The sequence below is a fragment of the Pantherophis guttatus genome, chromosome 6, assembly GCF_059756535.1.
Source record: "Pantherophis guttatus breed Tessera chromosome 6, ASM5975653v1, whole genome shotgun sequence".
NCBI lineage: Eukaryota > Metazoa > Chordata > Lepidosauria > Squamata > Colubridae > Pantherophis > Pantherophis guttatus.
The window spans coordinates 3,844,501-3,866,443 of NC_142068.1; the positions used below are offsets into that span (position 1 = coordinate 3,844,501).

At 45.7% G+C, this 21,943-nt stretch overlaps 1 protein-coding gene and 2 non-coding genes across 4 annotated transcripts; all 3 read right to left on the reverse strand.

Annotated features, from left to right (window-relative positions):
- Positions 1-2,601: 2,601 nt before the first annotated feature.
- Positions 2,602-20,852, reverse strand: NUCLEOLIN (nucleolin multifunctional protein). 2 transcript variants are annotated; one of them, XM_034407968.2, is made up of 15 exons: positions 20,559-20,852; positions 16,983-17,093; positions 15,911-16,160; positions 15,108-15,245; positions 13,857-14,048; positions 13,555-13,632; positions 12,054-12,186; positions 10,586-10,722; positions 9,811-9,934; positions 8,671-8,822; positions 7,132-7,258; positions 6,860-7,011; positions 5,830-5,956; positions 4,263-4,486; positions 2,602-3,089 (listed from the first exon to the last, which is right to left on the reverse strand). In XM_034407968.2, exons 1-15 carry the CDS (start codon positions 20,574-20,576, stop codon positions 3,004-3,006), a joined length of 2,049 nt encoding a protein of 682 aa, XP_034263859.2. In that variant the 5' UTR covers positions 20,577-20,852; the 3' UTR covers positions 2,602-3,003. The 2 variants fall into 2 exon arrangements, with proteins under 2 accessions (XP_034263859.2, XP_034263858.2); XM_034407967.2 differs by having other exon boundaries at positions 13,549-13,632; positions 20,559-20,826.
- LOC117659932 (small nucleolar RNA SNORD20) lies at positions 13,720-13,802 on the reverse strand. The gene has a single exon (XR_004589547.1). It is a non-coding gene; the product is annotated as a small nucleolar RNA SNORD20 (small nucleolar RNA).
- LOC117659931 (small nucleolar RNA SNORD82) lies at positions 14,811-14,876 on the reverse strand. Its single transcript, XR_004589546.1, has one exon. It is a non-coding gene; the product is annotated as a small nucleolar RNA SNORD82 (small nucleolar RNA).
- Positions 20,853-21,943: the final 1,091 nt, after the last annotated feature.

The following is a 21,943-nucleotide window of genomic DNA, read 5'->3' on the forward strand; positions in this document are numbered from 1 at the left end:
TAGTCTGCTGCGCTACTAAATATGGTTAATGTTTTGGGGTGGGAAAGGGGTGAAAAAGCTAAAGGTATCTTAAGACTCACACTTGGGATAAATCGTTGAATCTTAATAGTTGTTGGAAGATTCAGAATACTCTTAAACAGAAGATTATTTAAATTTATTGGGGTTTTAAATCTGAGCCACTTTATTTATTTTAAATTTTATATTGTTTTGTCTGTGTTTTTAAATAGGCTGTACACCGCCCTGAGTCCTTCGGGAGAAGGGCGGTATAGAAATAAAATTATTATTATTATTATTATTATTATTATTATTATTATTATTATTATTATTATTATTCCACAGGGCAGACAAAACATGATTTTTGAAAAATCTTGCCCAGAAAACCCCAAGAAACTTCTCTCCGTCATTAACAGGAGTAAAGTCCATCTTTTAAATATACCCCGTTTCCCCAAAAATAAGACCCAACCTGAAAATAAGTCCTAGCATGATTTTTCAGGATGCTCGTAATACAAGCCCTAACCCCCAAAAATAAGCCGCTGTTAATATCGTCAACCAGATGGAGGCATTTAGTACTGTATTTCCCCCCAAAATAAGACCTAACCGGAAAATAAGCCATAATGCATCTTTTGGAGCAAAAATTAATATAAGACCCTGTCTTATTTTGGGGGAAACATGGTCTATAGAGATTAGCAATAAAGAATATTTGAAGGTCAGGGTTGAAACGAGGGATCCTTGGTGCTCTCTGCAAAAAACCCACCAAGCTCAAGAGAGCACCAAGGACGCCCGTTTCTCTTGCTTACGTACAACCGGTTTATTTTATTTTATTTTGTCGCATTTCTATGCCGCCCAACTCCCAAGGGACTCTGGGCGGCTTACAACAAAGAATAAAACAATGCGAACGATCCCATAAAAAATGTTAAAAACATTAAAACATTAAAAACTTTAAAAACAATTAAAACTCATTCACACCATTCATGGCCGGATCTCACAAGATCGCAAGAGCGAGATCAACGGCCCCAGGCCTGCCGGAAAAGCCAGGTCTTCACTGCTTTCCGGAAGGCCAATAGGGTGGGGATGGTCCGGACCTCAGGAGGTAACTGGTTCCAGAGAGCCGGGGCCGCCACAGAGAAGGCCCTCCCCCGCGGGCCCACCAGCCGGCATTGTTTAGCTGACGGGACGCGGAGGAGACCAACTCTGTGGGATCTTACCGGTTGTTTAGCTACATGCTAAACATGGGACATATGACAAAAAGACCAGCATTTTTGTCTAGCTTTCACCAAAACCACGCCATAGCCAACCATGGGTTTCCTTAACCACCGCAAAAAATGTTGTAAAATCAAGTCAGTCACATAACCGATCAATTTTATAGCTGGTGGGCAGACTTCCATCACGGTTGTAAACTCAAGACCTACAGGTAGTCCTCGACTTAGGATCGTAACCGAGTCCCAAATTTTTGTCGCCAAGTGAAACTTTTAAGGGAACTATGCCCCATTTTACGACCTTTTGTGCCACCGTTAAGTGAACCGTTTCCGTTGTTAAGTGGATAACCTGGTTGTTAAAAAGAGAATCCGGCTTCCCCATCGAGGTTGCTTGTAAGGTCGCAAAAGGGGATCGTGTGACCTCGGGACACTGACACCGTCATAAATATGAGTCAGTTGTCAAGCATCCAGTGTAAATCACGTGACTATGGGGATAATGCAACCGTCGTGCGAAAAACGGTCCTGTCGCTTTTTTCGGTGCCATGGTAATTTTGACCGGTCACTAAATGAACTGTTGTAAGTTCGAGGACTACCTGTATCTACAATCTTAAAGGGCAGAGGCATTACAAGGCACTAGCAATTTTCTATTGCTCTCTGGTCGTATGCAAGTAGAAAGAATAGACGGATATTTGAAGGGTCCTTGGTGTTCTCCGAGCTTTTCTAGACGAGTTTCTGGTTTTCCTTTGAAGACCTTTCGCTTCTCATCCAAGAAGCTTCTTCAGTTCTGGGCTGGATGGTGGGGATTTATATTCCTTGCAGACAGCTGGTCATTTGCATCCTTTAGAGGGTCGTTGAGGCCACTTGGAGGTTTATCTGCATCCGGGGTGTGTGTGTGTGTGTGTGTGTGTCACCCGAGTAGTGCAAATAGCTCCTGTAGTCTGCAAATTTTCTGGAAACCTGTTCACACTCCCACATCATTCGAAGGGTTGTTCATCCCAAATTGGGATTTCTATGGAGATGTTATTACCCCAACTAGGTAACATCATCCCAGTATGATGGAAGTGTTACCTAGTTGGATAGTGAAATCCGCAAGAAAACCACGAAGCTCAGAGTACCAAGCACCCCAGTTCTTTCTCCCCCTCCCTGCACATCCCCACCCTTTCTAGCACTGATGATGTTACCTAGTTGGGTAATAAAATGTCTGCAAGACAACCAAGGTCAGAGAGCAGCAAGGACCCCCCTGAGCTACAAATATTCTTTGTTGGAGCCAAAGGTCTGCCTGAGTGAATTTGAGGTATGCAGTGTGTGACTCCACTGCATCAATTCGTTTAAAATCGTGCAAGATGCTGAGCTGAAATCACACAAGCCCAGGACATCTCACAGCCCATAGAAACACACACCAGACTCCATTTAGGCCCTTTAATCTGTCCTAGACAGTTTGCCGAGACACAAATGATAAAACATTTTGCATTTTTACAGCAAGGGGAAAAAAAAAAAAAAAAACCAAGAAAAAAGCCTACAGAAATGTTTAAGGAAGTTAAATTTTGTACATGGGTAAAACGTTATAAATTCAGGGGGGGAAATACATGGACACAGGGTCAACTCCCACATTTCTTGTTGCTTTTTAAAAAGTTCTTATGCGCGGCCAGGCAGTCGATCGGCTGTTTCTTTGTGGAGGGGGAGCCCTCGGAGAAGCTCCTCGGGGACTGCGGCGTGTCTTGGAATGTCCTCGGAAGGCTCTGTCATTTCGAGGTGACCCAAATTAAAACCCCAGAGTCCTTTCGGATACAAAGGAACGCACGCCGCTTCAGTCGTCAAACTTGATCTTCTTTCCTTGTGGTTTGTGGTCACCGCCGCCTCCTCGGCCTCCCCTGAAGCCGCCACCTCCTCTGCCTGGAAAGGGGGAAGGGAGGAGAAGGGTGGGTTAAATTTTGGCAAACCTTCAAGGCTACAGGTGGTCCTCGAATTAGGACAATTGGGACCCAAAATTTCTGTTGCTAAGCGAAGTGGGTGTTAAAAGTGAATTCTGACCCATTGGAATGTAGACTAGACTAGAAAGAACGGAACAGAACGAACAGAAATAGAAATGAAAGAATAGAACAGAAAGCACAGAATAGAAATAGATAGAAATAAAATAGAACAGAAAGAACAGAATAGGATGAATAGAACAGAACTGAACCTACTGCATGCGTGCCACAGCTGGCACACGGAGCCCTTTCTGTGGGTATGCTCACACTCAGCTCCACTGCCCATGCATGCACGCCTCCCACCAGCTAGGTGATTTTTGGGACGCAGGAGGCATGCATGGGGGTCATGCGCACTGAGCCCATTTTTGGCCTCAGGAGGCTGCAGGGAGGCCTACTAGGCCAAAAATGGAGTGTGGGGCTGGGGGGGGGGGTCTCCCCACACGGCCTGTTTTTGGGGCCAGGAGGCTGCAGGGATGCCTACTAGGCCCAAAACCGGGGACGGGGCGGGCAGCGGGAGTCGGGTGCACATGCACAGAGTGGCAGGGGAGCGTGGGGTCCCCTCCGCATTGCATTTTGGGTGCCAGCATGCGACAAGAAAAAGTTTCGCCACCACTGGACTGGAGTGAATAGAAACGAAAGCATAGAACAGAAAGAACAGAAAATGGAAATAGAAAGAATATAGAATATTCTTTATTGGCCAAGATTGGACACACAAGGAATTTGTCTCCAGGGCAGAAGCTCTCAAGTGTAGATACAAACAACAAAGGTGACAACAATCTTAAGATACCAATAGGAAAGATGAGAAGGATCACAATAACACAACTCTACTCGTGGGTAAATATCCTCTGTGCTGTGGGAATTCGGCTGCAAATGGCGGTCAGATAACCCGGGACGCTGCAACGATTGTAAACACAGGCTGGAAACCAACGCCCCAATTTTGATCATGCGACCACAGGGGTGCTGGGACAGTGCGAGGACTGGCCGTAAGTCATTTTTTTTTCCAGGACCGCTGTAACTCCAAACGGTCGCTAAATGAATGGATGCCTGTCCAGGGTAGCTGGACATATTGTTGAAAATTGTACGAGCGAAGGATACTCACCTCCGAAGCCTCGGCCTCCTCCCCGGCCCCCAAATCCACCTCTGCCGCCGCGTCCGCCTCTGCTGCCCCGGCCGAAGCCTCCGCCACCGCCTCCCCCACGGGGAGCGGCCCCCTTGGGCTTGGCAAAATCGAGGGTCACTTTGTTTCCATCGATCTCTCCGTCCTCCATGGCTTCCTTGGCTGCTTTGGCATCTTCTGTGGAGCTGAAGTCCACAAAGCCAAATCTGAGAGAGACAGAGAGAGAGGAGTCAAGGCAGGAAACACAGACACACCCCTCGGAGAGGGAGGCAAGTTGTGGTTGTTGTACTTCAGTTGTTCTGAACCCACCGAGACAAACTAGAACAGCACTGCGACTACAGGTAGTCCTCCACTTATGACGACAATTGAGCCTAGCATTTCTATGGCTAAGTGAAACATTTGTTAAGCTGAGTTTTCCCTCGTTTTATGAGCTTTCTTGCCACGGTACTTAACTGAATCACTGCAGTTGTTAAGTTAGTAAACACGGTTATTAAATGAATCTGGCTTCCCCGTTGATTTTGCTTGTCGGGGGACGGTCACAAAAGGGGATCACGTGACGCTGGGAGATGGAAACCGTCATAAATATGAGTTGGTTGCCAAGTTTCCGAATTTTGATCACTCGATCTTGGGGTTGTTGCAATGGTCGTTAAGTGTGAAAAAATGGTAACAAGTCGCTTTTTTTCAGTGCAGTTGTAACTTCGAATGGTCACTAAATGAAATGTTAAGTCGAGGCTTACCTACCTGTACAGGTAGTCATCGACTTACAAGTTTGTTTAGTGACCGTCCGAGGTTACAACGGCACCGAAATAGTGACTTGTCATTTCTCACACTTATGACCGTTGCAGCATCCCCGTGGTCATGTGATTTATATCCAGGTGGCTCATATTTATGACAGCTGTAGTGTCCATGTCATCCCCTTTTGCGACCTTCTGACAAGGAAAGTCAATGGGGAAGCCAGATTCACTTAACCACCAGGTTTCTAACTGCAGTGATCCCCTTAACATCTGTGGCAAGAAAGGTCCTAAAATGGGTGAAAACAAATTTCTCACTTCGCAACATAAAAGGTTGGGCTCAATGGGTGCCGTAAGCCGAGGACTACCTGTAACGAGTTCTCCCCAGAAAGCATGGGGGGAGATAAAAGCACCTGACCTGCCATCACTTAAACCTCAACGTGGAAATCATCCGTGGCTCCACTGGTTGAGGAAGGGAGAAGTTTTATCAGAACTCGAGGGCCTAGCCAGGCCTGAGAATTGTGGGCCAAAATCCCTAAGAATTTCCCTGCTGAGAGTTAAAGTTGTCCCGCAGCCGTGACAGTTAATTCCTCCAGAGGAGTTGGAGGGACTCGGGAGGGTCAGGGCTTGTGGGTTTACTCTTCTTCTCGTGCGAATCCATTGCCTGCCACCGAATGCACAGCAGGAAGGAGCTCATTGAGAAGGAAAAGCGACTTCTGACTCTTAAATCAGGATTAAAAATGCCTTTTGGTTTGAGTTGCAACTAGTAGTTGGCGTCAAGTGTTCCCTGCTCGCCTCGTACGTCCCGTCGCACTTACCCTTTGGAGGAGCCGGTGTCCCTGTCAGTCACTATTCTTGCCCCGATGCAGCTATCGAACGACTCTCTCAACGTCTCTTCGGTGGTGTCCTCTGACAGCCCTTTGACAAACAGGGTTTTGCTTTGCTCTGAATGACAGGAGAAAATGCCGGGAATCAGTACTGGTAAAAGTAAGGTAAAAGGAGTCCTGTGTCATGGCCTGTTTGGAGGAGGAGGGGCTGGAACCGGGAACGTCCGATGGGGATGGCACGTCTCCCCTGGCATGTCACCACACTATAAAAAAAAGATGCTGAGACTCTAGTAGAAAGAGTGCAGAGAAGAGCAACCAGGATGATGAGGGGACTGGAGGCTCTAAAATAATACGATGAACGGTTGCAGGAACTGGGTATGTCTAGTTTAATGAAGAGAAGGACCAGGGGAGACATGACAGCATGGTTCCAATATTTGAGAGGCTGCCACAGAGAGGAGGAAGGGGGTCAAGCTATTTTCCAAAGCACCCGAAGGCCAGAGAAGGAATAATGGATGGAAACTGAACAAGGAGAGATTCAACCTGGAAATAAGGAGGAATTTCCTGACAGAACGATCAACCCATGGAACAGAAGTTGCCTTCGGAAGTTGTGGGAGCTTCATCACTGGAGGCTTTCCAGAAGAGATTGGACTGCCCTCTTGTCAGAAATGGTGGAGGGTCTCCTGCTTAAGGGGGGGGGAGGGTTTGGACTAGATGACCTCCAAGGTCCCTTCCAACTCTGTTAAATCTTGTTATCAATGTTCGGAAAGGCCAGGGGCTGAGGACGATGCTGTCCCGGGCCTCTCAGGTATTGGGGAATTTGGTTGACCGGATGGTTAGCTACCTGCCTTCACAGACAAAAGGGGAGGGACAGGCTGCTGACAGGCAGTGGGACTCGAACCGTCGGAGAACCGACCTTCTCCAGGGTCTTTTAAGCCAGCGTGCATCTATGGATCAGCACTGGCCCGGAGAGAAATGAAGGGCCCTCTTTAATGCTCCAGGTAGGTAGCCAAGCTTCACTTACGACTAAAGCCTCCTTTAATGTTTGTGTTTCTGCTCTGTCCGCCCGAGTTGCTGAATTCTAGTCTGATTGTGCGGCCTTCGATCTCTGTGTTGTTGCAGGAGTTCATGGCTTCCTTTGCGTCCTCAGCCGTGGCAAAGTCGACGAAGGCATACCTGTTCCAAGAGAAGCAGGGGGTCACCAGAGGAACTGCGTGGAGCAGGTGTGACAGCTCCTCTCCCCTCTGTCCAGGGGGGCTGGGGGTGGGGTGGGGGCTCATCTTGGCTCCTACTCACCCTTTGGGTCTTCCCTGGTTGTTCTGGGGAATCCTGATGGCCGACGCTTTCTCAAAGACCTCTTGGAGGCTTTCTTCGGTCGCATCGTAAGAGAGATTGTTCACCACCAGCGTCTTGGATTCTCCCCCTGTGCAAAAAACCACACTTCCAATTGAGAGGGGCCCGTCACGGAGTAATTGCATTTGAGATACAGGTAAATCATCCGTTTCAGAGACAATTGCAATGGTGACTTGGTCATTCCTTAAGTGGTCACTAAGTGAAACCACCTCTCTTTTTTTAGCAATAGCACTGAGACTTATATACCGTAGCGTTTTACAGACTTCTCTGGGCGGTTAAACAATGTGGAAGCATTTTTTTTTCCATATTGCCCCAAACCAACTAGGTCCTCATTTTACCAACCTCGGAAGGATGGAAGGCAGAGTCAATCTTGAGCCGGTCAAGATCAAACTCCAGGCTGTGGGCAGTTTGGCTGCCGTTCTACAGTTTAACCACCAGGGCTCATTTTGATTTTACTTTGGCATTACAGACTGCAAAGGTCTAAATGCAAGAACTGGAAAGTTATTTTATTCATCATAGCTGAAACTGTGAACGGATGCTAGATGAGGACTGACTGTAAAGTGGGAGAAGGCTTCGATAGTGGGAGAAGGCTTCTCCAGGGTGAAGCCTTGGTGGCACTGTGGTTAGAATGCAGTACTGCAGGCTACTTCTGCTAACTGCCAACTGCCAGCAGTTCAATCCTGACCGGCCCAAGGACGACTCAGCCTTCCATCCTTCCGAAGTTGATAAAATGAGGACCCAGATTGTTGGGGGCAAGAGGCTGACTCTGTAAACAGCTTAGAAAGGGCTGTAAAAGCACTGTGAAGCGGTATATAAATCTAAGTGCTATTGCCCTTCCTTCCTTCCCTCCCTCCTGTGGAGGCAGTGGTTAAAATACAGGCTGACTCTGACCTCAGCCAGTTCGATCCTGACTGGCTCAAGGTTGACTCAGCCTTCCATCCTTCCAAGGTGGGTAAAACAAGGACCCAGATTGTTGGGGGCAAGAGGCTGACTCTGTAAACTGCTTAGAGGGCTGTAAAGCACTGTGAAGTGGTATGTATGTCTTTTTTTTCCCTGTTTGCAGGTGTTTTATTGTTCTACATAAAGACTTCAAGTGACTCTTACTGCGCAGCAGAATTACCTGGTTGATTTTGGGAAAGTTCCCATCGCATAATATTTCTATTTTGTTTTTAAAAGAAATGTGCGGCAGCTGTTATACAGGCCTCATCATTATTATTTTCAGAATTATAAAGGAATGCTTTTAATGAAATAGATAGGACTTCATTTGTCTGGAGCAGTCCTGGTGCACAGTGGCAGATGTGTGTGAAGGAATCAAAGAGGGCAGTTACCCCAGGTGGCACCTATATATAAGTCTTAAGTGCTACTGCTAAACTCCTTGTGTTAATGAAAACCAAAGTGTCCCCATGCCTGGTTAATTCTGGAGGTCTCTCTGCAGCAGAGGCAGCTTTCATCCCCCCGAGTGGCTCCACCTGGGCATCTTACCTGACGGGGCTCCCTTGCCAGGTTTCCTGCTATCCTGCTGGCTCTTTTCACCTACGTAGTCAAGGACAATGGGACGGCCTTCTATCTCCATCCCCTGCTTCTCCAAAGCTTTCTCCGCATCGGCCTCGCTTTTAAATTCGATGTAGGCGATCCTGGAATGAAAGGGAGGGAACAACATTACGGCTTCCATCCAAGATTTGTTTGGGAAGCCAGGTTAACAAGCTCCTTAACTGCTCATACCGGTAGTCCTTGGCTTACGACGACAACTGAGCCCAAAATGTCTGTTGCTTAGTGAGACATTTGTTAAGGGAGTTTTGTCCCATTTTACAACCTTCCTTGCCAGTTGTTAAGTGAATCACCGCAGCTGGTAAGTTAGTAATACGGTTGTTCAGTGAATCTGGCTTCCCCACTGATTTTGCTTGTTGGAAGTCTGAATTTTAATCACATGATCATGGGAATGCTGCTGCAACGGTCATAAGTATGAAAAAAAGTCCCTTTTTTCCAGTGCCGTTGTAAAACTTTGGTCTCTAAATGAACTGTTATAAGTCAAGGACTACCTGTATTCCTAGCTAGCTTCCCAGAGAACTTGTAAATCATGCCATTTCTTCAGGTCTGGCTTTTATTAAGCTAATTCAACCCATAAGAGTAATTTTTAGAGGTGGTTTCCCTGAGCTTTTTGGTTCATTTTGGCCTATATTAATATATAGAACACGTATTCTATTCTTATGAATCAATGTATTTTAAAATGTAACCTATAACTAAGGTATAATTTCTTGAATTCTCCAAATCTTAAAACATTGGCTACATATTTCTATCATAAATGTCCCATATTATGATGTGCTTGTTCCATATAATTTTATTACTGTTATACTTGTGCTCTATGCCATACGCTAAATAAATAATTTCGGTACAAAGTCATGACTAGCTAGCTTGTTTTTGCACGATTAATCTTTAGCAGAATGGGCATAGGAACTCCAAAATAAATTACATCTACATGGAGATTTTAAAAACAAAGACTTTTCTCAGTTACATGGATGTGATTACAGTGACAGAATTCCTTTAAACTATTTAAAAAGGAAAGCGGCACAAATCTTATTACAAAGAAATAAAAATATACTGGTGTTCTTAAGAGCAACATACCCTTTACTATTCCCATCCTTGGAGACCAGCCTGACCTCGACAGCCTCCTCAAATGCGGCATGCAGTTCATCCTGGGTGACGCTGTAAGCAAGGTTCTTCACGAAAATGGTCCTTGCTTCTCTCTCTAGGAGAAAAAAACCCCCACATATTACAATATTAGGCCATTTCTTTTGCACACTTGCTGGCCAACCAGTCAATCAAAATCGCAACTTATTAACAAGAAAATCCTGGCCACAAAAATAAATAAAATGTCACAACCACACAGAACTTCAGCTGGACACCCATGGATAACCCTGCTGTCTGCCCGAGTTCTTCAAGGCTTAGTAGCTATCAGAATAGGCATCACTGGGCTGGAAAGGTAAATTTTCTGGCCCAGTGAATACATTTTCCTCTGTTCTTTTGAGAGTTGAACTTCAGCTCTAATCTGGCACACAAGGGAAGGACCGCTTTCATACAAAGCTTTGGCGTAATATTTAATAGTCAATTAGACTTACATGTGTGTCTCTGTTGTACGTGCACCTTTGAGTTGGTGTTTGCCTCCTAGCAACTGCCTGGACAGCCCCTGCAGTTACCTTGACAAAGTTTTTCAGAAGTGGTTGCCCTTGCCTCCTCCTTCCTAGAATGAAGGTCATCCAGCCCAAGGTAGGACTAGAGCTCACCTTCTCCCCGTTTCTTGCCTGATACCTTAATTACTATAGCCTTAATTGCTGCATCGGGGACATGGTATATATAAAAGTGCTGCCAAACAAAATACGTGAAGTGTAATGTTACTCACCTTTTTTATTCTCCCAAAGGCTCTCTTTACTCTTTGCCTTTTCTAGTTTCGTTTCCAGGCCCATCAGTTTTTTCCCATTTAATTTGAGTGCTTTATCCAGTTCAGCTTCAGAGGAGAAATCTACATAGCCAAACTTCCTGCATGACAAAGGGAAAAAAAAATCAGTCTATTTTTTTTAAAGCATTAAGCACACACGATAGCTTTCCCAAGTCCAACTGCCATCCAATTTAAAGCAAATTAAAGTAGCTGGACCTTTACTGAGAGGGCTCCCTCCCTCATTCTTCTCATTTGTAATGTTCTATTACTTGAAATGCTAAAGGGACTGACACACACACACAAAATAACCAGGCCACAATATGCACTTACAGTGCACAAGAGTATACACATACATACTGAACCTTAGCAGACCTTATACTTTTAAATGCACTCCACAAAAGGGGCACACAAGAGACTGTGTAGAATGCAAGCATGAACACCCCCAAACTAAAGCAAGCCAGTCCAACTGGAATTGCTTTTGCCTTCTGAAATGCAGCAAGAGTATTCCTGATGAGCCATACAAACAGAGGCAAGTGATCAGCCCAGAAATTTTGTGAAAAAGTGCTTGATGCTTGTCAAGCCAAAATATGCACTCATGTATTCATAGCGCTATTATGAGCCGCGGTGGCGCAGTGGTGAGCGCGCAGTACTGCAGGCTACTTCTGCTGACTGCTTGCAATTTGGCAGTTCGAATCTCACCAGGCTCAACGTTGGCTCAACCTCCCATCCTTCTGGGGTGGGTAAAATGAGGACCCAGATTGTTGGGGGCAAGAGGCTGACTCTGTAAACCGCTTAGAGAGGGCTGTAAAAGCACTGTGAAGCGGTATGTAAGTCTAAGTGCTATTGCTACCCATGTTTCCCTGAAAATAAGACCCTGTCTTATATTTTTTTGAACCCTGAAATAAGCGCTTGGCCATTTGAACCAAGATTATCTTAGCAGCTTTGCAATAACATACAGCGGCATTTCTTGTCTCTTGTACGCAACTAGTGGTGGTTAGGGATAGTCCTAAGGGATGGCTCTCATTGGCCCGCTCATTTGTTCAACGCCTGCTGCTTTACTCAAAGCTGTATTGTACTGTTCACTCATGTTCAGTTTGCAATCAACTACAACTCCAAGTCCATTTTCACCCCTAACCCTGTCCCAACACATTTCTCAGTTCTATTAGTTCACTCTGCCTAGTTTTGCACTCTTCGTGAAGCTCCCAATAAGTTTGTGGCATTTACAAATGTATAAGCAATTTTTCATTCAGCAAAACTGAATGTCTACAAAACACCCAAGGTACATTCCCCGTACCTCTAGGATTCATGAGGTTGGGAAAGGTAGTTTTAAAGTTAAATCCTTACATTTTTTTTTTAAGAAAGAAAAATCTCCACCAGTTTCCTCCTCCTCCCCCCCCCCCCACCCATATTTCCAACTCGGCAAAGTTCTTACTTTGAATTGCCAATTCTGACTTCTTGGACTTGAAGATCCTTTTTGGCAAAGAAATCTCTGATGGCAGCCTTGAGTTCTTCGAAGTTCTTGCTTGCATTGAGATTACTCATGAAGAGAGAGAAGGCAGCAGCCTCTGCAAAGGTAAAGGGGAGATTGAGACATCTGGCAAATCCTCCCCAGGATTAGCAGGAAGTGCTGATGGAAAGTTGCACGGAAATTTTTTTTTAAAAAAAACCTCAGTCCTTTTGCTACTTTAGCCTATTTTATACATTCAACTGCAACTTTTGGAAAAAGCAGGATAGCAATGCAGAACTACAGGTAGTTCTGTAACCGAGACCAGAATTTGTGTCACTAAGTGAGAAATTTGTTATGTGTTTTGACCCATTTTATGACTTTTATCGTATTTATTAAGTGAATTCACTGCAGTTAAAGTTAGTAACACCGTTAAGTGAATCTGCTTCCCCCACCGATTTTGCTTGTCAAAGGGTCACAAAAGGGGATCACGTGACCCTGCAACCGTCATAAATGTGAGTCAGTTGCCAAGCGTCTGAGTGTAAATCACGTAACCATGGGGATGCTGCTATGGTCATAAATGTGAAAAATGGCCGTAAGTGTGGTTGTAACTTTGAATGGTCACCAAATGAACTGTTGCAATTTGAGGACTACCTGTATTATCTTCTAAGGCAGAGTTCCCCAACTTTTCTGTGTCGGTGGCCCGGAGCAGGGGCAAGTCTGTGTGTGAGCCCGTTGCTTGCGCGAGTGCCCACAATGCTTGCACAAGTGGGGCCCCGAGCCCCTGCAATATTTGTGAGTGGGGATCTGCGGGCATGCAACAGCCAGCCACTCATGTAGTCCGGTTGAGAATAGGCTGTGGACTTGTAGTGGGCCACGGCGGACAGATTAGGGACCCATGCTCTAACGGACAATAATTTATATACTGGGGGCAGACTAACAAGATCTTAAGGATTGGGCTAGGCTTCGCCCACCTACCTTTACAGGAGCCCTGATGGCACAGTGGTCATAGTGCAGTATTTCAGGTTGACTCTGCCCACTGCCAGGAGTTCGATCCTGATGGGGCTCAAGGTTGACTCAGCCTCCCATCCTTCCGGGGTGGGTAAAATGAGGACCCAGATTGTTGGGGACAATAAGTAAATAATGCTTTTCCACTATAAACTCCCCAGAGAGTGCTGTAAAGGGCTACAGGGCGGTATATAAGCCTAAAATGCTATTGCTATTCCTGAACTTAGACTATCTTAGACTATAATAGAATAGAATATAATACAATAGAATAGAATATAATACAATAGAATAGAATAATAGAATTCTTTTATTGGCCAAATGTGATTGGACACACAAGGAATTTTTCTTTGGTGCATCTTATCACCTATTTGAAATTTTCAGGGTTGTCAAGAATCGGGTAACTAAAATATTTGAAGCCAAGTTAAGGGACATGGAGAGAGAAGTAATTATTAGTAATCCTGTTGGGAGGTCTTGCCTTCACCTTCCGTCTTCTTCTTCTTGGCATCTGGGGCACCTTTTTGCTTGGCTAATTCCTTCTTTCGTTTTCCAGGCAGAGCATCTGGGGAGTAAAAGGGCAAACAGATGTTTTTTTTTTCTTTTTAAAAAAAATTCACATATAGAGGAAAAAAGCCGCAAGACAAGAGTGCTGGATCAGGACTTGACTATCTTGAGGATTTGCTCATGTGTGATTTTGGATCACATCAGTTCAGCGAGAAATCATCATTTCCAGCTTTGGGACCCACCTTGGACCTAATGCAAAAGCAGCGGGACAGGTTAACTCACCTTCGTCGTCGTCGTCATCCTCGTCATCTTCCTCTTCATCCCCTTCCTCCTCCTCCTCCTCCTCTTCCTCAGAGTCTTCATCGTCTTCCTCAGAATCCTCCTTTGCTGGGACTGCCTTGGCAGGGATTGCTTTTGCCAGCACAGCTTTCTTCCCCTTGGCTGGAGTGGTTTCCATGGGCTCATCTTCTGACTCTAAAGCCGTAACAAAAGGGCCACCCTGAGTTAACTCCCGCGATCCGCAGGTGCTGGGCCAAGACAAACTGTCAAAAACTACCTTCTCTTCATCCCTCTGGCAATCTTTGGCCTAACCCCTCCCCTCCCCTCCCGAAAATGCTCTACCAGTCCCAATCAATGTAAAGAGATAAGTCCCAAGGTGTTTTTTTTCAAGAGGCAACTGGACTTTCTGGTTTTTCATTGAAGACGTTTTGCTTCTCATCCAAGAAGCTTCTTCAGCTCTGACTGGATGGTGGGGAATGGAAGGATTTATACTCCCGTAAGTATAAAGGAGCATAAAGGAGTACAAATCCTTCCATTCCCCACCATCCAGTCAGAGCTAAAGAAGTTCAACCACAACTTCCGTTGCTAAGTTTTGCCCCATTGTACGACCTTTCTTGCCACAGCTATTAAGCAAAAATGGCAGTGATTAAGGTAGCAACGTGGTTGTTAAGTGAATCTGGATTCACCATGGCTTGTCAGGTCACAAAAGGGGATTGCCTGACTCTGGACACCACGACTGTCATAAATAAAAGAGTTCATTGCCAAGGTGACCGTGGGGATGCTGCAACGGTCGTATGTGTGAAAAATGGCCATAACTTCGAACGGTCACTAAATGAACTGAGGACTACCTGTAGGGTCATCTGCTGCCATTCTAAAATCCCCCTCAACTCAAGACAATTTAAAAAACGCTGTTTGAGTGCTACTACTTTTCTGTAATTTGACTTAGGAGCGGGATCAACACATCAGATCTTATGCGAGACATCACCAGATCAGTATTAAGTCCCAAAACTCATCATTTGTGCTGAAGTTTTCCTACCATCCCTTCTCACAATAACTCCACCCTCTTTCTCTCTGCTATTTTCTTAAATTTAACTGCTCTCCCCCTCGTTAAACCCAATTCAGTTGTACTCGAGTTTGTTGCAAGGAGCGGCGACATCTTCACCCTTGCAGAATCCGCTGTGCTTTTGCTAGCTAGCTAGCACTTCTTTGTGACTTTTAGCCTCAGGAAGCTGCGCTTCTCTCCAGGAGACGTACCTTCCTCTTCGCTATCCTCCTCTTCATCTTCCTCCTCGTCCAGTTGCTTCAGATTGGCAGGAGCTACAGTAGGCTTCTTCTGAGGTGCTTGGGCACCCCGTTTCTTCACTGGCACAGCAGGTTCCTCCTCAGATTCATCTGTAGCAGTTTACTTAGATTAGTTCTTAATCAACTGATAAGTTTACATTTAACAAATTGACTCTCCTTTTGGGAAAAAAAAACAATGAAAAGAAAAAAAAAATAACAGGGGCTCCCTAATGAGATCACTTGTATGGCGGGGAAGATCCTTTCCAGAAGACGTAGCTTGGGAGTGCCAAATGTAAGGAATATTGATACAGGTAGTCCTCGACTTACAACAGTTCGTTTAGTGACCGTTCAAAGTTACAACGGCACTGGAAAAAAGGGACTTTGTTCATACCTATGACCGTTGCAGTATTCCCATGGTCATGTGATTTACGTTCAACTGCTTCATATTTACGACAGTTGCCATATCCCTGGGGTTACGTGATCCCCTTTTGCGACCCTCTGACAAGTAAAGCCAATGGGAAAGTCAGATTCACTTATCAACCTTGGCAAGAAAGTTCAAAAAAAAAAAAAAGAAAAAAAAAGGGGGGGGCAAAACTCACTTAACGAATGTTTCACTTAGCAACAGAAATTCTGGACTTGTGGTTGTAAGTAGAGGACTATCTGTATTATCATTTACTTATTTGTATCTACGTATATACCACTCAACTCCAGGGGATTCTGCATACAGCAGAATACAAACATTTACAAGATCCTTCTGTTTACCAGATCCAATTTACCTTCCTCACTATCATCTTCCTCATCGTCCTCCTCCTCGTCTTCATCATCATCATCCTCTTCCTCCTCACTTTCTTCCTTCTTTGCATTCTTTCCATTTTTTGCTCCTTTGGCAGGGACAGGTGTCTTTTTTGCAGGAGGAGCAGCAGCTTTCTTGGCCGGAGTAGCTACAGTCTTCTTCGCAGGAGTGGCAGCCTTTTTGTTGGGGGTAGCTGCTTTTGCTGGGGTGGCGGCCTTCTTAGGAGCAAGCATCTGCAGGGAAAAAGCATTACTGTAGATAGCAGCCCCCCAAATAAGGGAAATAGGGATTAAAATCCACTAAGGAAAACAGTTTCAGTTCATTGTTTTTAAGTTAAGAAGTGTAGCCCAGCAGGAAAAAGCTACTGTGCAGCCATCATTCCATTTGGGGAACAGTCATTACCAATATATAAACTGAATATTTTCATTTACAGGCAGTCCTTGACTGATAACACCCCATGTGAAGTTACAATGATCCCTATCACCATAAAGGGTTGTACTGACAAATCCCGCCCCCCCCACCATGTGACAAAACTGGGCAGGTAGTTTTCATTATCCATTGTGGCCACATGATGCTTTATATTGGGGTTTTTGGGTTGTTTTTTTTGCCGGTTATGGCACTTTTGTAGATTTCCAGCAAATGAATGGGCTGGCCTAAGGACCACCATTTCAAAAAGGCCAGAAAATTACTTCAGGCTATTGGGATGCCTAGACTTCCAATCCCACTTACGGTAGTTGAGAACTACCTATGGGCTTTTATTACATTCAACATGTTCAAGCCACATTTTTGGGGGGGGGGGGCACAGTGAAACAGGAATAGCCTTCCAATTCCAGTTGTGTTTCTAATATAACGTGAAATGATTTAAGGCGAAGATTGTTTGGAAGCTCAAAGTTGTGTTCAGAGCACTCTATCTTATTATTCTTTGTCATAACAATCCCTCTTGTGCAGAAGATTGAACTGAAGAGACACAGCAAGTCTCCCAATTGACTTTCCACGGCTGAGGCTGGATCAGAACTCAGATCCTAGTGTAGCACCTTCACCACAATGGTTCTCACCTCTTCCTCACTGCTCTCCTCTTCTTCTGATGAATCTTCTTCTTCACTGTCATCAATATCCTTTGGGGGAAGGGTAGTCATTTTCTTTTGTTTAGGCTGATTTTTAACATTCTGTGAAACAAAAAATATGCATGGTCTTAATTTCTCTCACCATCTAAAATAGACGGGTCCAGCCGTCTACATGAAACCCTGGACAGCTGCAACCATACAAAATTATAAATTTTTAACATTTTCATGATTTATATAAATCAAGTATGTATTTTATAGGTAGCACAGGACAATTCTTGACTCAATGCGGCCCAAGCAGGCAAAAAGGGTGGATACCCATGATCTAAAATATCCAAAGCTAGCCAGATGTTACAGTCCTTACTGAGTAATCGGAGCTGCAAACTCAATCACTAAGCAATGTTAAGCGAAACATGGCTGAGCCCACTTACTCTTGTCAATCCAGCAGCAGACATTAAGTGAATCACCCATGGCTGTTAAGTGTAACATGCAACCACGATTTGTAACTTCCAGCCAGTATCACTGATTTTCACGAATGAAGGCAAATGTGTGTGTCCCAGGATAAGACTACCTGTATCTGTATTGCACTACCATATAATTATTTGGAAGTATTTGGAATTGCAAATGGGTTTTGTTGATAAATGGAGTCTTCCATCAACATTTCATTCTGCAATGATTAAGTAGTTTTATTTGTCATACTATCTTAAGGATATTTTATGATTTGAATTTGCTGGGCCGCCTCATCCTTAAAATCTAAAGCACTGAAATTTTCTTTTTCAATCACACCAAGTGCTATTAGTGACAAATGGCTAGGTGTCTATTTTGCAGAACTTGTATCGGCCCACTAAAACAGAAAGATTAGAAATCTGTTTCCCCGAAAATAAGACACTGACTTATATTTTTTTGAAACCTGAAATAAGCGCTTGGCCTTATTGCCATGCGCTCAAAAGCCCAATTGGGCTTATTATCAGGGGATTCTTATTTTGGGGGGAAACAGAGCAGATTGTGAATTTTAGTTGCGAACAAAAATGATGTACTGCAGATGTGTGAAAGTTTAATCTCAAAATTGTTCCAAAATGAAACTCCATGAGTTATTCCTTTTCAAAGTATAAATCCCAAAATGCTCAATACTCAATTTCATAACAGAAATGGGATTTTTGTAGGATCCTCCACCTGATGTCCTGCCTTCTTACTACAGTTCATTTCTATCTAAATAAATCAGCTTCTTTGTCTCTTTTTGCTGTCCAAGAGTCCCTGATTTGGATGGTATCAGGGTGCTGTACAGGGATGCCAATTTTGAAAAGCATGAATGTCAATACAAAAAAAAAATCTTGATCAAATGAGTTGAACTCTGCTAAAGACAGAGGAGTAATCTTCCATATTTATGTGATAAGGAATAACCCCCTTGGGGAGTAATATTGTGGGTGGCTCCAACACTGGAGGTTTTTAAGAGATTGGACAACATTTGTCTGAAATGGTACAGGATTTCCATGCTTGAGCAGGGAGTTGGACTAGAAGACCTAGAAAAGGAACAAAGATAATTAGGGGACTGAAGGCCAACGGTTGCAGGAATTGGGTTTGGCTACTCTAATGAAGAGAAGGAATTGGGGGTGACATGATAGCAGTTTTTCAATATTTCAGGGGCTGCCACAAAGAAGAGGGAGTCAAACTATTCTCCAAATAGGCAGAACAAGAAGCAGCTTAGAAATAAGGAGAAATTTCCTGACAGAACAATTAATCAGTGCAACGACTTCAAAAATCGTGGGTGCTCCATCACTGGAGGTTTTTAAGGGGAGACTGGACAATCATTTATCGCAGTCGTTCTCAACCTGTGGGTCGGGACCCCTTTGGGGGTTGAACGACCCTTTCACAGGGGTCGCTTAAGACCATCAGAAAACACATATTTTCAATGGTTTTAGGAATAATTTTATGGTTGGGGGTCACCACAACATGAGGAACTGTATTAAAGGGTTGTGGCATTAGGAGGATTGAGACCCAGTGATTTATCGGAAAATGGTATATAGGATCACCTGCTTTTTTTTTGTTTTTTTAATTTGATTTATATGCCACCCTTCTCCGGAGACTCAGGGTGGCTTACAATGTGCTCAGCAATAGCCTTCATTCTTTTGTATATTTATACAAAGTCAGCTTATTGCCCCCACAAACTGGGTCCTCAATTTACCTACCTTAGAAAGGATGGAAGGCTGAGTCAACCTGCTTGAACAGGGGGTTGGACTAGAAGACCTCCAAGGCCCCTTCCAGCTCTGTTATTCCACCACCCTGACATGTGGCAGAGCACATGGCTTTACACGCCTCGAAAGCTCTGCACAAACCACAGAAATGGTTTTAAAGGATGAACAGAGTTGGAAGGGACCTTCTAGGTCATCTAGTCCAACCCCATCCCCCCCCAAGCAGGGGAGCCTACACCATTTTTTCGGGATCAGGGCTATTTTTTGGGGGGGGGAAGGTGGAAATGCTTCGATCGCAGAATTCGAGGCAAGGCCACGATCCAGGCTCCCTCGAGGGCATCGATACCACCCCCTTTGGGTTAACTTAAGGTTAGGGTAAGCCTAGGCCAAGAGGTGGCCAATGGTGGCCCTTTTTACAACCTGTGGACTTCAACTCCCAGAATTCCTGAGACAGCCAAGCTGTCTCAGGAATTCTGGGAGTTGAAGTCCACAGGTTGTAAAAAGGGCCACCATTGCCCATCCCTGGCCTAATCACCCACGTTTATGAGGGGCAGGCTGGGCTCGGGGAATCTCCGTCTTCTCGGCCTCGTGGGCAACCATCCGACTCCCCGCCCGGGGCTACTTTTTTTTTTTTTTTTTAAAAAAAGGGGGGGGTCCCCAAAAATCAGGTCGGGTGGCGATCCATAGCCGGGCACCACGTGGAACCTTTCCACCCTCCCCTCCCCTCCCCCCCACGCTCCCTCCACGAGGACGCGCGGCTTTTTTTTCTTTTTTCCCCCCCCTCCCCTTCTTTCACGTGCTCTGGGAAGGAGTCGGTGTCACGTGGTCGAGGCGTGTGGGGTGGGGGGGGCGGCCGGCGCGCGAGCGGAAAACCCGCGCGCGCCCGGGAACGGGAGGCCCTTTTTTTTTTTTTTGTGGTGGTAGTGGTGGTTGTTCTGCGCACGCGCGCAGAAAAGAACTAAGCGACGTCGGGCGGCGCGAGGCAAGCTGGGCGCCTAGAAACCGTTCTCGGCGGGCAGGCAGGCAGGCGCGCGCACTCTCTCTCTCTCTCTCTCTCAATGCCGGTCCCGATGCGCGAGCGAGGGGGGGTGCCTAGAAACCGCCGAACGTTCCGAGCGCGCCCGAGAAAGCGCGAAGAAAGGGGGGAAAAAAGGGGGGGCGGGCTTAAACCGTTTCTAATTATCCCTCGTCACCCCTTGCTTTTTTTTTTTTCTTCACGGATTGCGCGCGGGAGGCCTAGAAACCGCCACGCGCCGGGAGGCCGCCGGAGTTGCCCGCCCTCGTCAACCTGCCTCCCTCCCGCCCCCTCAATAGCCTGGCTGTTTTAAGGCCGCCGCCCGCCGCCATCATCCTCTCAGGCTAGGCCGCGCCGCCGCCTCACCTTAGCGAGCTTCACCATAATGGCGGCGGAGTTGTCCGGATGTTCAGCTGCAGCGAGGAAAAAAAAAACCACCTCACGCTCTCAGCGCCTGGCTCGAGTCTCCGCCTGAGCCGAAAAGAGGGAGGCTGAGGGAGCTCTTCACTCTTTGCCCCGCCCCGCTGGGTTGCTCTGGCCAATCGGGGTCCCGCGCAAGCCCTACGCCCCGCCCGCTCGGCAGGATGGACGGCCCGCCGTTCGAGCTCTCGCGGACAGCGCACGGAGAGCCAATGGCCGCCGTCCCCGCCTCATCCTATCAGAAGCCGCGCCTCTTTCGGAGGCGGGCGGAGGGAACGTTAGCCAATGGGGAGGCCGAGCTGGCGAGGCGAGGCTCTCTGATTGGCGCGCTCCCCTGGGCGGAAGCGGCGGGGTGGAGGAAGTGAGGCTGCACGTGGCGCTGGGTTCTCTGCCGTCCCATGCGCTGATCATCATCGCCAAAACGTGGTTGGGTAGATTGGGGGGGAATCGTGTGAACGCAGCCGGTGTCCAAAGCGAGTTCGGATGGCGGATCCTCCAGTTCTTGGTGTGAATTTCTCGATTCAGGGTCTTTTATGTCCCGAAATAATCAGACAATTAAATTTCTTCTGTTGCTGATGGATCTGGCTCTGATTTCCCTTGTGAATAACAGAATAATTGGAAGGGACCTTGGAGGTCATCTAGTCCAACCCCCCCTCCCCCCAAGCTTGGGCTCAACTGTGGTTGTACATCGAAGACTACCTGTACTAAGAACACCAGAATATCAAGAGTTGGAAGGGACCTTGGAGGTCATCTAGTCCAACCCCCTGCCCTTAAGAGCTGTCTCGCTTAACAACATAAATTTTGGGGCTCAATTGTGGTTGTAGGTCAAGGACTTTCTGTGCTTTTATACAAAGCAAATCCAGGATGGATGGACCCCTGTCCCCCTTGCATGCAACAGAACAATAGAGCGAAGCAATTCCCTGCCTGTCTCAACAGCCAGGAAGGGAGAGCGAGGCCCAGATACTGCAGAGCAGGGTGGATAAAAATCAATGATTTTTTTAAAAAAAAAAATCAGATTTTTTAAATTTAAATCGGTTTCTTTGATTTAAATCGGATTTTTTTGATTTTTATCGAATTTATTTTAATAAAAAACTTTTGGGGTAAATATCGTAAGATAGTTTTCTATTTAAGATATATAAATAATGTAGTTTATTCAGCATGAAATGGAGCTTAGTTATGTAGCAGGAGGCTGTATATTCTGCAACACTGGGACTATCGGCGAGTCAACAGTGGGTCAAAGGAGTAGCAGAGATGACAGTTGCTCTTTAAAAATTATGATTTAAATCGAGTTGATTTAAATCAAGCCTTTTTACTAGTGATTTAAATCGTGA